This window comes from Triplophysa dalaica, chromosome 23 (genome assembly GCF_015846415.1).
Source record: "Triplophysa dalaica isolate WHDGS20190420 chromosome 23, ASM1584641v1, whole genome shotgun sequence".
In the NCBI taxonomy this organism is placed as follows: domain Eukaryota; kingdom Metazoa; phylum Chordata; class Actinopteri; order Cypriniformes; family Nemacheilidae; genus Triplophysa; species Triplophysa dalaica.
Window position 1 is genome coordinate 16634955 of NC_079564.1, and position 18593 is coordinate 16653547.

The 18593-nt window shown below is 37.6% G+C and overlaps 1 protein-coding gene across 2 annotated transcripts in view; it reads right to left on the reverse strand.

The window, feature by feature from the left end:
- Positions 1 to 221: 221 nt before the first annotated feature.
- Positions 222 to 18593, reverse strand: part of tmx3b (thioredoxin related transmembrane protein 3b) — a 107153-nt gene continuing 88781 nt past the window's right edge. For both annotated transcript variants that reach the window (XM_056737748.1, XM_056737747.1), the window contains 4 exons: positions 18491 to 18547; positions 8240 to 8369; positions 5199 to 5267; positions 222 to 839 (listed from right to left, as the gene is read on the reverse strand). In XM_056737748.1, coding sequence (XP_056593726.1) covers positions 585 to 839; positions 5199 to 5267; positions 8240 to 8369; positions 18491 to 18547 — 511 coding nt within the window. In that variant the 3' untranslated portion in view covers positions 222 to 584. The remainder of the gene's footprint in view (positions 840 to 5198; positions 5268 to 8239; positions 8370 to 18490; positions 18548 to 18593) is intronic.

Consider the following 18593-nt stretch of genomic DNA (forward strand, 5'->3'; position numbering starts at 1 on the left):
ACAGTTAAATATGTATACTTGATGATTATTATACGTATTTTCCTTTGAGCTAAACTAATTCCCTGACTGAAATTGAAGTTTTAAATAACTAATTTCATGGATGTGATCTTGATAGATCTGGTGGAGAATCATATTTGGTGAGCTAAGCTCATCATTATTTTAACAGAGTTAAAACCGCTACAGATATTTTGGAGCTTAAAAAAAATGGCATTACAGTCCTATGAAGGTCAATGGTATTTTTTAATATGACTGATTGTGTCCAGCTGAATAAATAAAGTCCTGTACACTTAGGATGAAATGAGGGTGAGTAATTGGGCGAACTGTGTTTTTAACATTTTGTGTGCCATTTGTGACTGACTGGATATTATCTACCCTTAAACTACACAGAACAAAATTTAACGCTATACCCAACCCTCATCAAGTTACAGTTTAAATTTGACATTTGGGGAAACATTCAGAAAATAAAAGGTCAATTAAGACTGTAAATAACCAAATGAAAACCAAACCAGTCAAAAAGACCTAGACCAATAGTTCCTCTAATACAGAGGCGTTTCAATTTGTTACATTCATATTTATTCATTTTTTTAATCAACCTTTTCTTTAGTCTCTTCTTCATTTTCATCCTCCTCTTCTTCTCCTTTGTGTTTAATTTGACGCTGCGTCTCATTTTCACTCTCCTCTTCGTCCTCATCCGTAAACCCTTCTCTCTTCATGAATTCCATGTTGTCTGTACTGTCATCAGATTCTGCTGTGCAGATTCCATAGCACATGAGACTGATGACGCCTAATGGCAAGCCAAACAGGAAGCAACCCAATACTGGTGAACTGCGAAACACAGACTACAAGAGAAAGATGGACAGTAGTTAATGCATTAGTTAACATTAATAAATGCTTAAACTTTTTTTTGCTTATTGTTAGTGCATGTTAATTGCAGCATTTACTACTACATCCTTAAAATCTAATGTTGAAACTTAATACTGATAAAAAATAATGTTGAATACTTAATGGTTCCTCGCTGGTCTATGGTCAATTCCCCCCAAAACGTTTATATATATTTAAAAATACAAGACGCATACTTGTATGGAAAGTATTCAGACCCCCATACATTTTTCACTCTTTTTTATATTGCAGCCATTTGCTTAAATCATTAAAGTTAATTTTTTTTCCCTCATTAATGTACACACGGCACCCCATATTGACGGAAAAACACAGAATTGTTGACATTTTTTTAAACAAGAAAAACTGAAATATCACATGGTCCTAAGTCTTCAGACCCTTTGCTGTGACATTCATATATTGAACTCAGGTGCTGTCCATTTCTTCTTCTAGGTTCCTAAGAGCACAGTGGCCTCCATAATCCTTAAAAAGAAGACGTTTGGGACGACCAGAAGCCGTCCTAGAGCTGGCCGTCCGGCCAAACTGAGCTATCGGGGGAGAAGAGCCTTGGTGAGAGAGTTAAAGAAGAACCCAAAGTTCACTGTCGCTGAGCTCCAGAGATGCATTCGGGAGATGGGAGAAAGTTGTAGAAAGTCAACCATCACTGCAGCCCTCCACCAGTCGGGGCTTTATGGCAGAGTGGCCCGACGGAAGCCTCTCCTCAGTGCAAGACACATGAAATGCCGCATGGTGTTTGCTTAAAAACACCTGATGGACTCCAAGATGGTGACAAATAAGATTCTCTGGTCTCATGACACCAAGATAGAACTTTTTGGCCTTAATTTTAAGCGGCATGTGTGGAGAAAACCAGGCACTGCTCATCAACTGTCCAATACTGTCCCAACAGTGAAGCATGGTGGTGACAGCATCATGCTGTGGGGGTGTTTTTCATTTTCAGTTTTTCTTTTTAAATAAATCTGCAAAAATGTCAACAATTCTGTGTTTGTCAATATGGGGTGCTGTGTGTACATTAATGAGGAAAAAAATTAACTTAAATGATTTTAGCAAATGTCTGCAATATAACAAAGAGTGAAAAATTTAAGGGGGTCTGAATACTTTCCGTACCCACTGTATATCAATTATGAATAAATGCATAAAACATACTTTAACTGTATATTTATTTAGGAACTCCATGCCCATGAGGGTTAAGGCAGTGCTGGAAAATGATAGTGGCCAAACAATATACATATACACTTTGGGCCCAATTTGGACATTTTCATATGGGTTTTACTAACTTCGTAGCCAGCGGTTTAGACCTTAATGGCAGTGTGTCGAGTTATTTTGAGGGGACAGCATTTTTACATGGTTATACAAGCAAAGTTTCATTTCTTCAGTGTTGTCACATAAAAATATATTTTTTTTTTTACAAAAATGTGAGGGGTGTACTTCACTTCTGTGAGATACTGTATAACACGAAGTGAAATATAGCACAGAGTACTGCTGGTGCCACTTATCTTATCAGTTATAAGGCTCACAGTATAAAATAAACACAAATATGTATAAATATGTTATAAGCGAAAGTGAATTGAAAGCGACCTATTTGTCAGGTATGGTGACCTTCTGGTCACAAGTCCGACTCTCAAACCATTAGGCCACCATTAGGCCACCATTGCCCACAATGCCACACTAACCTGTGGCAACATTCAATGCTTTAATAAATACGATTGCCCTATGTTAATGAATTATTAGTAAAAGACTTATCGGGCGTATGTCTAAAAATGGACACTTCATCTCGAAATCCTACACAAACAGCATCTATCTCAACATGTGAGTTTCATTGTTCGTTTCAATGATAGTTACGTATTGGTGGAAGCAGGTAGGAGCGCAGATCTGTGTTTCACAAATTCCGGAATTACACCGAAGTTTGAAACGCCCCGGCAACTCCTGATTGGCCACATACCATGATGTCACTATTCACTATGTGGAGATGGTGGTCTAGTGGGTTAAACCACTGAACTGGTAAATCAAAAGGTTGCTGGTTCGATCCCAGCAGTCACCACTAGTGTGTCTTTGAGCAAGACACTTTACTCCATGTTGCTCTAGGGGGATTGTCCCTGTAATAAGTGCACTGTAAGTGGATAAAAGCGTCTGCCAAATGTCTAAATCTAAATGTAAATGTATTTGTGACGTAGACCGAGCTCTATTGATTGACCGGGAGACATCCATGTGCTTACACAAGCTCACGCAGAGGCATGGAAACGCTGTTGTGATTGGTCGATTAAGTAACCAAATATGGTTACTTGCCCATAAGAACTCAAAAACGCGCCACTCTATGTTACCACGGCAATAACCACACTGAGCCATTTCACAGCGATAGCTGTTGCAGATCTTTTCATTAAAATCTGAATTTTATACTCAGTGTGACACACTACGCAGCTGAATGAATCGAGAGACCTCTTTGTTGTGACCTCTTTGTTTTCCTGTTATGAAATTGGATTCGAGTAACTTTGTTTTTTCTAGACGGAATGATTACAGTTGTATGGCCCCTTTAGTGAAACAATATTACATTTGTTGTTTTACAACAAATGCGTTTGGTCAACTACTGTTACTATAGTAAAATCATGTAAATTTTTCGCAAGAATAGGCTGGTGTTTCATTTCAGTATCTTAGGAGATCAAGCATCCCCAGCATCTTTTCTCAAAAAATGGAGAATCTTTGACTTAACCTTGCTAGCAAGCAGCAATAACCGTTTTCAAAATGACTGCTAAGGAATATGAAGACTGCTGCCTCCTTGCTCTCTTGAATAGACTCGTTTGGCAAGATGGAAATCTTACATGTACTGAGCAAGCACTATAGATTTGGAGTGGAATTTCCTAAAATTACCGTATTTGTACAGCTGATTGTTTCTTCTGAAAGGCTCTAATTGGTAAAGCTGACCAGATCTGTCGTGATTGGTTCCCCGCTCAGAGTGTGTGTGTGAAGATGTCCCATCCATACCATATCAGCGAGCTTCCGCTTCTCGGCTGTTGTGATTGGTCGGTGCCCCTCGCAGTGCACGTGTCTTCATAAACTTTTAGCAATAAACAGTAACAATGGTGTCAACTTCACTTTATCAGTTAAAAACATGTGGATCGATCAAAGTGTTACGGAGGTCTGCTATTGCAAGCGTCAATTTCTGTTAGAGATAGCAAATTTTTGTTCCTACTATGGTGAGGGAAATGACACCGGACTGAATGGCGTCAGACCGGTTATATTAATTAACACTAATAACAGTGATTTACCTTTTTATATTGGACCCCAGTTGGATAATAAAACAAGCAGATTGACCAGGAGACACTTGCAACCATGACCTCAAAGGACGTTTCATAGAAATGTTTTAGAGGTAGGCTATGCGCACACCAATAATATCAGTGTATTACACAGAACAGCTTTCACAGCCGATGTTAAAGTCATGGAAGCTGTTATTTGACCGTTGGTTGTCTTAGAATGTGTGTTGCGTAATTCTTACTACCAGTTGTAGAACTGTGATGAAAGTGAAAGTAGTTTAGTGCATAACTCGGTTAAATGTTTACAATCTCTAATAACCAAACACTACTCCAGCAGCTCTTCAGGAAGTAGAGGGCTGTTGTCTGATTCCAGCCGTTCTCTGTAGTCCTTGAAAATCGAATTCTGGTAAAGACAAAAACTTGCGTGGCACCGAACTTTGAGCTTTATCGTTTTGCAGGTATTGTTTATGCTCTAACAGCAACATTAAATATACATATACACTGACCAAAATAATAAACTCTTTTGTTCTTGCCCCCACTTTTCATGAGTTGCTCAAAATGTACACAAAAGGCCTATTTCTCTCAAATATAGTTCACAAATCTGTGTTAGTGAGGACTTCTCAACAATAAAACGACACTTTTATTGAACAAAAGTGTTGTGTTTATAATATTGGTCAGTGTATATTTATATTGCTTTTATTTCAAATCAGCATTTCTATGTATGCGGTAATTCCAGTCCAGTGTTTTTTTCGGAATTCAATAAAATGTAAAGTCAGGAGTGTCATCAAACAGCAATGTGAAAGACTAAAAGCATGACAAGACAAAACTCTGATAAAACATTGACGGTTATCACATAATTTTTTTTTTATTTTCCTAAAAAGATGTGTAATATAATTGTTGTATTGCTTAAAAGTGAATCTGAACTGGTTTTCTTTTCAGTTTTCGAGGTCTGAAAAAATACAGAGCATCTTTTCTATTATTTTGACACAAAAACACACGACACACAGTGTCAAGTTTTTCACCCAGATGAGTTTGCAATCCTGACCCTTGACTCACCATTATTGTAGATTTGGCATCATAAACCACACGCTTGATTCTTTGGAATATTCCATCTCCTCCAAAAGCCTGGAAGCATAAAGACGCTAATGTTAGACACTAAATGCTTGATAATGGGGTCAAAATCAGCTCGCTTTCAACACCAGTGGACAATAATGATTAGTTATTTTAAGCTTGCGTGCTTAAATTGCGGCTATTGCATTGTTCCCAATTACTAAAATGAATGTACTGGACATGAGCTGTTATGGTCCTGTTATGATCCTGTCTCCTGTCAGGTACTTTACTAGTTTTATGGACAGGGTCGTGACAGAATGTCTTTCTGCTTGTTGTGTTCTATGTGGAAGTACATGGGCATTGTTTTGTTGCTTTGTGCCATGTGCTCTCCCGTCACATGTTTTGGCCAAACCCCCTAATTCCCCTGTTTATCCTCCTGCTAGTGTTTCATTCTCCACACCTGCCCATTGTCATTAACCTTTCTTGTTTCCACTATTTAATGCCTTAACCTCTGTCTGAATGTGCTCACTCGTTAACTCATTCACTATTTCTTATATAACAAATGCTAAATAGTTTACTGTATGGGGAAGAAGTGAATGAAAATGAGTGAACGAATGGGACTCAGACGTAACATACCATGCATTGCCCCCTCATGGGTTTTTTTGTTCAATAAATTTCTGTTATTTGAGATTGCTGTCTCTGTATGGGTTCTCTGTCCAAATTCCTGTAGTAAATATGGCCCTTGGTATTTCAGAGACATGTAAATGTAAATTCAAGATTGGTTGGAATCAAGTTTTTATGTTGAATGCAAACTATTGTTTCAAATGACACAATGTTCTATTTTGCTTTATGTAAAGTTATGACAGAAGACAAGCCCCTCGGAATTCCATTAACAGTAACCAGGGTCAATCCAGAGTGGAGAATTTTTTCATACTCATGCCATTCTGGGCATTTCATCAGCAAAACACATCTGAGTAATTGTATCGTATTCTGCCTCTTCCTAGAATTGTCCTTCCATCTCAACTTTGAATCTCATTGTTTCTTATGTAGTTCGTCCTACAAGTTGATGACTACTCATGAAACATGAGAAACAATGAGATTGCAACTTGTGCGGTGCTGTGTTTACATTACATATGTGATAATAACCAGTGGTAAATAATTAGAAATAAATCGTGTTTCCTCACCAACGTATAGTTTCACTTTAGAAGACATGTACAGTTGAAAGAAAAAGTATGTGAACCCTTTGGGCTTACTTGGATTTCTTCATAAATTGGTCATATTGGTCACAATGTGTTCTGATCTTCATCTAAGTCACAACAATAGAGAAACACAGTCTGCTTAAACTAATACCGCACAAACATTATACTTTTTCATGTTTTTATTGAACACAACATGTAAACATTCATAGTGCAGCGTGGAAAAAGTATATGAAACCCTAGGCTAATGACTTCTCCAAGAGCTAATTGGAGCCAGGAGTCAGCCAACCTGGGGTCCAATCAATGTGATGAGATTGGATGTGTTGATTAAAGCTGGCCTGTCCAATAAAAAACACACACCAGTTTTGAGTTTGCTGTTCTGAAGAAGCGTTGTCTGATGTGAACCATGCCTCGCACAAAAGAGCTCTCAGAAGACCTACGATCAAGAATTGTTGACTTACATAAAGCTGGAAAAGGCTACAAAAGTATATCTAAAAGCCTTGATGTCCATGTGTCCACGGTAAGACAGATTGTCTACAAATGGAGAAAGTTCAGCACTGTTGCTACACTCCCTAGGCGTGGTCGTCCTGTAAAGATGACTGCAAGAGCACAGCGCAGAATGCTCAATGAGGTGAAGAAGAATCCTAGAGTGTCAGCTAAACACTTACAGAAATCTCTTGCACATGCTAACATTTTTGTTGACAAATCTACAATAAGGAAAACATTAAACAAGAATGGACTTCATGGGAGGACACCACGGAGGAAGCCACTGCTGTCCAAAAAAAACATTGCAGCACGTTTGAAGTTTGCAAAAGAGCACCTGGATGTTCCACAGCACTACTGTCAAAACATTCTGTGGACAGATGAAACCAAAATTGAGTTGTTTGGAAAGAACACACAACGCTATGTGTGGAGAACAAAAGGCACAGCACACCAACATCAAAACCTCATCCCAACTGTGAAATATGGTGGAGGGGGCATCATGGTTTGGGGCCTCTTTGCTGCCTCAGGCCCTGGACTGATTACTATCATCGATGGAAAAATGAATTCCAAAGTTTATCAAGACATTTTGCAGGAAAACTTAAGACCATCTGTCCGCCAACTGAAGCTTAACAGAGGATGGACGATGCAACAGGACAACGACCCAAAGCATAGAAGTAAATCAACAACAGAATGGCTTCAACAGAAGAAAATACGCCTTCTGGAGTGGCCCAGTCAGAGTCCTGACCTCAACCCAATTGAGATGCTATGGCATGACCTCAAGAGAGCGATTCACACCAGACATCCCAAGAATATTGCTGAACTGAAAGACTTTTGTAAAGCGGTATGGTCCAAAATTTCTCCTGACCGTTGTGCAGGTCTGATCGGCATCTATAGGAAACGTTTGGTTGAGGTTATTGCTGCCAAAGGAGGGTCAACCAGTTATTAAACCCAAAGGTTCACATACTTTTTCCACCCTGCACTATGAATGTTTACATGTTGTGTTCAATAAAAACGTATAATGTTTGTGCGGTATTAGTTTAAGCAGACTGTGTTTCTCTATTGTTGTGACTTAGATGAAGATCAGAACACATTTAATGACCAATTTATGAAGAAATCCAAGTAAGCCCAAAGGGTTCACATACTTTTTCTTTCAACTTTTTCTACCCCCTGGAGTCGTTTAGATGTTTTTAAAAATCTAATGGCTTTTCAGTCTGACCGAGCCAAAAGTCCCATTACAAACAGATATTTGTTGGCATGTAAACAAAGCTAGTGATGTGCATGTTTCAGTTTACCAATTAGCAAATATATTACACCGATATATTCTTGTAAAAATATCGACAGATTGTAAATCCTTTAGGGAATGTGTACCGGAGCACTGCCATCCAGTACACTGTTAAAGAAGTAGAGCAGCTGTTGAAGATTCTCCACAGGTTCGGATGGTAAGAAGTATTGCTCATTTGATGTGTTGAGGATGATGATGTTCGGCACTGACACCTCACTGCAACAAAAAATGATAAGCAAGATGTAATTTAGAACTTTCTGAAATAACTCAAGTAACACTAGTATAAAGCCTTTTTTTTTCTTGTCAAGAGTCTCAACGCGACCGTCAAATTTATATGCGGCGCCTATGTTAGACAGCCTAGTCGGTTTATTGTTTTATTTTGACATTGGATCACTCATAGCTCTAACGTTTAAAAAAGAGTTTAGGAAGATGTACGTAACCACGATCATTAGCTTTCATTAGCTCTTAAAGCCTCGTCGTCTCTTGTCAAAAGGCTCAACGCGACCACAGACTTTGATTAACACTGCTGGCAGCAGCGACGTTTGCATCCGTACCATTCTTATCAATGACATCATAATCTCGTATTTCCCTGCTCCCAAGTCATAAAACATGTATCTCTGATTAAACATGGTTTGGGGGAAATGTTTTGTTAATGCTGGAACACAACAGTATATGATAGCAATATAAGGTATAATACCAACTTTAATGATACAATGTATCGTTTTTTATTTCCTGAAAAATAACGGTTTTGGAGATGAGAGGATTCCACCCGACAGCGAGGATATAGACCCCTGTATGGCCGACGTCACACTTATGTCACGGCATTAGCTGGAGGTAAAAAAAGGGGACAACTGGAGGTGGCCAATGCAAACCAGCACAGATTCGGCTACATAAGGAGTTTAAAATATCTTCCTATTGTGTTGTTTAGTGCCACAATCGACAAAATACAGTCTCCAATTTGATATTTTAACATATAACAGTGCCATTGCCACACAAAAACACTGACGACAGCTATAGCTAAACACAATAAAACGAGCAGACTGAACAGAAACGAAAATCAAAAATGCTCTTGTTTCACTTCAAAACAATTAAAACAAAAAATGGCTGTCTTTTGTTGTTGTGGATTATGATTTGGGAATGTGCCTAAGAATATCTCACATATGCCCAAATCAGAAACTGGGGAACAAGGTTATTTTTCATGGAGTTTTAACTTTTGAAAGCATACAGCAGGGGTCTGCAACCTATGCGATCAAAAGAGCCATTCTGGGCCCTCTTCCACCAAATAAAATGAGTCTGGAGCCCTAAAATATACAGTCAGGTCCATAAATATTGGGACATCGACACAATTCATTTTTGGCTCTATACACCACCACAATGGATTTCAAATGAAACAAAAAAGATGTGCTTTAACTGCAGACTGTCAGCTTTAATTTGAGGGTATTTACATCTAAATCAGGTGAACGGTGTTGGAATTACAAGAGTTTGTATATGTGCCTCCCACTTGTTAAGGGACCAAAAGTAATGGGACAATTGGCTTCTCAGCTGTTCCATGGCCATGTGTGTGTTATTCCCTCACTATCCCAATTACAATGAGCAGATAAAAGATTCAGAGTTCATTTCAAGTGTGCTATTTGCATTTGGAATCTTTTGCTGTCAACTGTTAAGATGAGGTCCAATGAGCTGTCACTATCAGTGAAGCAAGCCATCATTAGGCTGAAAAAAACAAAACAAACCAATCAGAGAGATAGCAAAAACATTAGGCGTGGCCAACACAACTGTTTGGAACATTCTTAAAAAGAAGGAACGCACCGGTGAGCTCAGCAACACCAAAAGACCCGGAAGACCACGGAAAACAACTGTTGGTGGATGACCAAAGAATTCTTTCCCTGGTGAAGAAAACACCCTTCACAACAGTTGGCCAGATCAAGAACACTCTCCAGGAGGTAGGTGTATGCGTGTCAAAGACAACAATCAAGAGAAGACTTCACCAGAATAAATACAGAGGGTTCAACAAAAGATGTAAACCATTGGTGAGCCTCAAAAACAGGAAGGCCAGATTATAGTTTGCCAAACGACATCTAAAAAAGCCTTCACAGTTCTGGAACAACATCCTATGGACAGATGAGACAAAGATCAACTTGTACCAGAGTGATGGGAAGAGAAGTAGTATGGAGAAGGAAAGGAACTGCTCATGATTCTATGCATATCACCTCATCGGTGGTAGTGTCATGGCGTGGGCATGTATGGCTGCCAGTGGAACTGGTTCTCTTGTATTTATTGATGGTGTGACTGCTGACAAAAGCAGCAGGATGAATTCTGAAGTGTTTCGGGCATTATTATCTGCTCATATTCAGCCAAATGCTTCAGAACTCATTGGATGGCGCTTCACAGTGCAGATGGACAATCACCCAAAGCATACTGCAAAAGCAACCAAAGAGTTTTTGAAGGGAAAGAAGTGGACTTTTATGCAATGGCCAAGTCAATCACCTGACCTGAATCCGATTGAGCACGCATTTCACTTGCTGAAGACAAAACTGAAGGGAAACTGCCCCAAGAACAAGCAGGAATTGAAGACGGTTGCAGTAGAGCCCTGGCAGAGCATCACCAGGGTTGAAACCCAGCGTCTGGTGATGTCTATGCGTTCCAGACTTCAGACTGTAATTGACTGGAAAGGATTTGCAACTATGTATTAAAAAGTGAAAGTTTGATTTATGATTATTATTCTGTCCCATTACTTTTGGTCCCTTAACAATGGGGAGGCACATATGCAAACTGTTGTAATTCCTACACCGTTCACCTGATTTGGATGTAACCCTCAGATTAAAGCTGACAGTCTGCAGTTAAAGAATATCTTGTTCGTTTCATTTGAAATCCATTGTGGTGGTGTATAGAGCCAAAAATGTTAGAATTGTGTCGATGTCCCAATATTTATGGACCTGACTTTATGTAACCTTTCAATTCCTATAACACAGGTTATGCATTGTAAGGTAGTAGTTACCCAGTTGCATATAGTGCGTATACAATTTTATTGTATTTAGATTTAGCAATTTATACATTTTTGTCCCTTGCAAGATGGAGTGTTGTCTGGCAATAGAAGAGTAGCGTCGAGGTGTTGCACGCACTGCTTTAGTTAGACATCAGCTTTATTCTGTGCACTTTTGTTTTTGCAGTGTTTGATGAACAGCCACAAGGAGACATGGACATCATGCGTAAACGTTTTGAGAACCGCGCTAGCCAGACAGGAATAAACAATGCCAGCTTAAGACCTTAAAGTTTTGCTAAAGGCGAAAAACATACCAAGCAGAATGTTTTCTCACCATTCCATTTCTAACACATGCATACAGCGCTGTCTCACATATGTCAAAGCAGAAATACAGAGAGTAGCAATTTTATGTTTTTTTTGTCATCTCCAGTCGTGCTCATATGTACATCGCATGCACTTATTTTGTCTACTCGAGTTTCAATGAGAACACTTGTGCATCAATAAAAAATATTTTTTTTTGAAAGGTTTAAAGAGCAGCTATATGCGGTGGTTATGGCTATATTACGCATATTATATTATTTGGAGCAAATTCAGAAATATGGGAAAATACACTGTTACACAGAGTTACAAATACACACTGCACCAAACTCACTGGTAGAGTGGAAGAAGAGCTCGCACATAGAGAAAGGGTGTGTCGGAGATGGGAAACACTGTTAACCTTTCGTCAAGTCCTGATTAACTCCGTCAGCAGTATTGTCTTTCAGTAACATCTGTGACTGAGGTACGCATATTGAAAACACTGCCACATTTTAATTTGTTCACTGTCATGTGAGAGAGTGGCACTTCATGTTGAGGGAAGAGCTCACACAACATGAGTGAAATAGGCGCTGAGATTCAACACGCTGGTTGCAAATGTTTGAATAGTGAAATAATAGTTTTAAGGGGAATCATGAAAAATGTATTTGTGGCGGCCAATGTTGATCGTGTAGCGGGCTGCTAAGAATAAATCAATGTATGGGAAACACTGCGCTATATAAATAAAGTTGACTTGACTAGCCCTCCTATTGTCCTAGGGGTCAATTTGACCCCATTCAATGTTTAACGTCTGTATATACATGATTGTGACATCATTTTTTTTCTTCAGATTTAATTACTTTTCCTTATTTAATGAGGTGAACTCAAAATTAACATGACGTGATTTTTTTTCAATGCCTTATACACACTTTGTAGCATCTAAAATGTTCCTTGACCCCAAGCTCTTTCAGCTGTATAAGACATCAGAAATTTCACATCCATTTGTTTTGGGTGATATTGAGATCACTATAACATAATATAATCTTTTAATATTCCAAATAATTTTATATTTTCTTTATAATATTCAAAAATCTAACATAACCATACCTGTAATATTGTGAGAACCACTGATGACATGGGGGTAGGGGTATCCTAATTTCTCATGCCATGGGTGAGGGAAAAACTGAATTCATGAGAACTTTTATATTTCTTGTGCCTTAGGGGATTGGAAAACATAATTATTGTGGTTTACAGGGTAGGAGCAAACATATAAAAGCTTGAAAAGAAGCATTCTAAACAATTTCTCTTTGTGATCTGTGGGCTCTCTTTAAATTTTCTCTATTGAAATAGCCTTTAAGCAAAGGTTTCCTGTAAATTAGGTTTTGTCACAGTGTTTTAATAGTGAAAGTGACATAGATGAAAATGTGTGAGACAGACGATAATGTTAGGGAGGAACCTGATTATGAGGCATCCTCCTCAGATGAGAATGAGACTCCTAGTCTCTCTAGAATGAGACTCTCTACCTACCTACCTACCTACCTACCATGTCCTACCATGTCCATAGTCATGCAATTACGTTTTTTTTATATGCAAGGGGTGGGGGTAAGGGGTTATAAGTTTATTTAACTATATAATTAAGAACTCAACAAAGATATAAATTACCTAACACAAACCTTTTAGTTAAAAAAATTATCATCATCTCATAACCAGGGCTTCATTCACGCGATTCGAGCAGCAAGTAGGTCTATTGGCTCTTTGCATTAACATATAAATCACTCGCGCTTGACACGCCATTCGCGTTTGGTCTGAACACAACATAACGTTACTGTGAAATTACCGCATCAAACGTGACGTGCTAACATGGATGCAGCTATGAAGCCGCCGGGTTTGCTTCAGGGAATATTAATTTTTAAGAAGCTTCCCAATAGAAACATCGACAAGACTAAGGTTGTTTGCACCTTGTGCAATGCGGAATTGGTTTAAAAAAAACACTTTCTCTCAACAGGTAGTGGTCTAGCTTTAGTTGAAACCAGTAACTTTGTATTGAGATCTAATGTATTATGGCTCCTGTATGACATATCGCTTGTTGCTCCCTCACTCTTTGTAAGTTGCTTTGGATAAAAGCGTCTGCTAAATGACTAAATGTAAATGTACTGTAGGAGCTCTTCCAGTCTCAAGTACCACCTAAACGCTAATGCGGAAGTAATCCCTTAGCTAATGCGGAAGTAAACACAAGTTCATCTTATTGAACATAATTTAATTTTCATCACCAATTATCATAGTAGAACAGCTTTCTCAAGCAGTTTGTGATGCATTTTGGAAACAGGAGATGAGCCCCTGGTCTAATGCGCCACCTGGCTTGAGAAACCCGTTCTCAAAGACTTACTTTTAGTCATTATTTGGGTAGCACACATATTCTGAATGCCTTCGGCAGAATTAAAATGAGCCATTTTAATCTAGATTAATCTTGGAATTAATCTAGATTAATCTTGGAATTAATCTAGATTAATCTTGGAATTAATCTAGATTAATCTAGATTAAAAAAATTAATCTATGCCCACCAGTAATTTATACATACTCTTAGTGTGTCAGACACGGTGCAGCTTTTGTGAATAACAAAACTCCAAGCACAAATTTTGTCTCTACATGGGAATTGTGTTATGATGGCAGTGTAACTATCCAAGATCAAGCAACCAAGCTTTAATTTAATAAAATTATATACTGCAAGTTTTCTGTTCTATTTGCCATGGTACAAGGTATTTAGGTCCTATTCAATGACGTTGGTCTTTCTTGCTGGAAATTGGCAAATTCTACATATCATAAAATTGAGTCGAAAGTTGATTTGGTTGCTCCACGTTTAAACAGTCCAAAGGCAAAGAAAGGATTTTTCAAATCAGCAAATAAAAGCAAGTTGCTTTAATCTTAAATACTCCCTTCGGTATACATGCAGGTTAAATGCGATTGTTGATGGCAAGGATCAATCAGGGCTCCAGACTGAAAATATTAATTTGAGAGTGATATTTTTGAGTAGGTCACCAATCCGACCGCGACGGTGCACATTTACTTTTTCTTAAGTGTTTCCAACGGAATCGCCACAGTTTTTATAAAAACGCCAGGCTAACGAGAGCTGTGCCAGTCTCAGGAAAAGTGCACTTTTCAAGAGCTGCTCTTGTGGCAGACGCGACCGTATCCCAGTTCAAGGTCCCCCAGTAGCAGGAGCTGTGAGAGTGACGCAAGCAGTTTCTCGAACGCTCAGCACCAGCGCACTGCTCTCTCTTCGTTCTCATAATCTGAATTGAATGTGTTATGACGGCACACATATAGGTAGAGTAGATCAAATTAAATATTTAGGATTATGGTTGGATCCTGAATTAACTTTCAAACCACATATTGATTATATACGTTGTAAAATAAAATTTGCTAATAGTTTATTATTGCGGTCTAAACATTGTTTTAAATTCACTGTTAGTAAAAAACTTGCTCTACAATTGATATTACTATTGTTTGATTATGCAGATATAGTTTATCAGAATGCATCTACATCTAATATTTCGTCTCTTACCACTGTTTAAAATAATGTGTGCAGATTTGTTCTTGGATGTCCTTTAAATACACATCATTGTGTTATGTATAATGCCTTAAAATGGTTTCCATTAAATATCAGAAGACACTTAGATTGGTTACAACTTATATTTAAATGTGTGCAACCTAACTATCCCTGCTATCTACAACAGTATATAATGCCTTACACCTCACAATACCAGTTAAAATATTCTACTCCGTATGTTTTTTCTCCCCTAGTTAGAAAAGATTCTGGGAGGAAACCTTTTAAGTACAAGACTGCTGACGATTGGAATAATTTACCACTACATACACGCTCTTAGACTTCACTTCACATATTAAAAAATGGCTTGGTTCTTTATTTTGAAATACACTGTAACTGTTTTAGATGATATAATGTTGGTTTACACTTAATTACTGTATTGACTTCTTAGTCAGTTAGTTATTGGTTAATTGTTGTTTGTCTATTTTACTTGAATGACTCCATGTAGGGGTATGTTGGGTGTTGTAGTGAATGGGTTGTCTGTTGTTGTTGAATTTCGATTTTTTTTTATATATGTTTTGTTTTGAGACACCTATGTATCAGGACCCCCTTGAAAACGAGATGGTGCATCGCTAGGGGTTGTTGTTTCGATTTTTTAAAAACATTAATCAAAAAAATTGTTTGAACATATTCTTATTTATTAATAATTTAAAGAGTACATAACATGAGACCATGGAAATGACATTTCATGCAGTGAGTAATGTTGCATTGTTTGAAAGTAAGCTGTCTGCCAAGTTATAAATCCGAAGGTGAATGAATAACAGTTACTGGCTTGGAACAAAAGGAGACGACACTGAATCACGCAAACGAGTCGTCCCTAGTCCGATTCGCAAACTGCCGCGGATTTACGTCCCTGCATAAAGTCTCAGCCTATGTTTTGCAAGGACTACCTGCGAAAACTTCACTCCTCTCCCCCAAACACTGTATCTAGTGAGTTTGTGGTAGAGCAATCACTGCAGACAATACCATCTGACCAATCACATCAGACTATGCTAGCCGAAAGGAGGGAATAAAACAGATTAATAGCGCAACAAATCATTTGAGAGTCAGTCTAGAAGTAAGGTAAGAATAATTACCTATTATTACGAAATTATAGTGTTTTTAAACCTTCTCAGTACATAAACTTGTTGTTGGACACTCCATTAACAAAAGTAGGACATTACAGATCCCTAGTTATGTATTCTTTAAACATTTTTTGTTTCATTAATGGTTTTAATGTTGTATTAAGCTACATTTTAAATTAATACTAGTTTGTCCATTCAAACATTATTTATTTACATTACATTGTATGTTTGAATTATTTAACTGATGAACTGATTCTTAATATATTTTTAACTGGCACTCTTACACCATGTCTACGCGGCGTGATGCGACATGACAAAAGTTCAGACAGTGAGTGTCGTGAGTTCAGTGTTTGACATACAAGTTGTTTCAACAAAATGAATCGGTTCAAATGAGTCATTAGGTCCTGAATCTGTTGTTTGTTATTCACAGCTTTTAAAACATTGCACAATATAGAGGTTATCATGGAAAACACTTCACTCGATAGAATTTTCTTTTATGTCAGCTGCATGTGCAGATGTCTATGTGTCAGGGGAGAAAAGGCAACATGTTTTTTGAGAACATTCACAACCGGCTGTAATTCAGGTAAAAATATTCTCTGAGTGTGCCACGTGAAACATGGATTCTGTCTTCCGACCTTTATTCATTGTGTCATATGCTATTGATTAATGTGTGATAGTGAAAGACAGTTCAGGAACCAACATGTTCAACTTTATCAAGCGCTGCGCAGAACGAGAGTATACGGAGGAGTCTGTCCCTCGATCCTTTTAATGCTGCCCGGTCAGTGCAACAACAAATGAGGTCAAACACACACTTTTAGTTTGGAGACAGAGGGGGAAAAAATTGCAATTTGATCGCCGTCTGTAGCTCTGTATTAATATATGTGTCAATGACAAATAAGAAAATGTCAGGTGGTGCGACCATATATTAATTTAAAATAATATACATTTAATGTATTTAGCACTGAGTATTTTTCCCCTCATATATAAGAAATTTAACATAAAATCACGCCAAAATATTTTATTAAGAATTTTATTGAGAAAATTAACATTTATTTCTCAGTTTTGTTCTCTGTTTGTATGTTCGGACGGTCGCACCACCTGACATTTTTGGTCTTTCAAACACCAAAACTCAAAAAATCTATTGAATTTCAATAAAATGAAAAGGGTTTCTTATTAAGGACATATTGTAGATCCATTTGATATATGACATGTATTTATTCAAATTCTTTTTAGGAAAATAATGAATTTGGACACAAAAAATACATGTCACGTCATTGACCCATATATTTATATTAATTAATATTATTACTCTATTATGAAATAAATATATTAAACAAACGATTGTTGAATTTTGTTATATGTTCATTTTATCAAGTAAACAATGTGTTGAATAGTTCCTGTATTTTTCACTTATTTAAACCATATGGTACATTGACATCTAGCGGTTGAGCTCGGTTTCACAGTCTAAATTCCAAATATTGGAGAAACAAGCTTAGCCAATTAACGGTTGTTCCCGGTTTCTTTTGATTGTTATCCGAAATTATCCACATGAACTACATTGTTTGTAAATGTTTACCAAAGTTAAATTGGGGTCGTTTGTTTATGTTGTTAAGATGAAACTGTCTATAGAGAAATTTCTGATGTAATTTGAAAAAGCTTTGCCATTTCTTAAATAGTGTTTTTGAGGCTCTTAAGGGCTTTTCACGCTTAAAATGGTTAACCGCAGGTTATTCTAAACCTTGGGTAAACAGAATCATGGTTATAAAATATATCATTATGCATAATATCAAAAATCCTTTTTCTCTGTTTGAAGCTCAAATAAAATGTATTTACTCAAATAAAAAAATAAAAAAGGCTTTTTACACAGCACGCCGAGTTTCTGTGAATGGACACAGTGTGTTCAGTTTTTTAATTGGGTGTTCGTTGCTAAAGATCTGGTCTTATTAGTCTACCCTGACTTTGTTTCACCGCAATGCGGGGTTAACCCTGCAAAGGCAGAGTTTACCCTGCTTCAGGTTTCATAATTCTGGGTAAAATTCAGGAATAACCCTGCCTCCAAATTACAAGAGTGAAATGTACGTTTACCCGAGGTTAAAACAAGGGTTTAGAATAAAGATGACCCAGGCTTATCTAATTGATGTGGCCAATGTGACTCCTGGTTTGCGCCACAAACTGGCAACAGCAAACTTACAAAAGACAAAATAGCCCACCTTAATGCAGGTGCAAACTTATATTTGCAGCTATATGTATCCTTAAAGTTATCTTTAGAGTTATCGTTTTTGGTCTTTACTGAAAACTTTAAGGCTGTTATGCTATAGAAAGAATAAAATAAGGAAAAAATACTGGAAACAACGACATTGGCTGCTTTGAATAATGCTCTAGAGATACTTACCCCATTATCAGGCTGTTGATGTAGTCATTACCATCCATGTGGCCAAACTGGAAGTCCCTAATAAACAGAAAATGCCACAAAATGTTAAACTTATTTTTGGTTT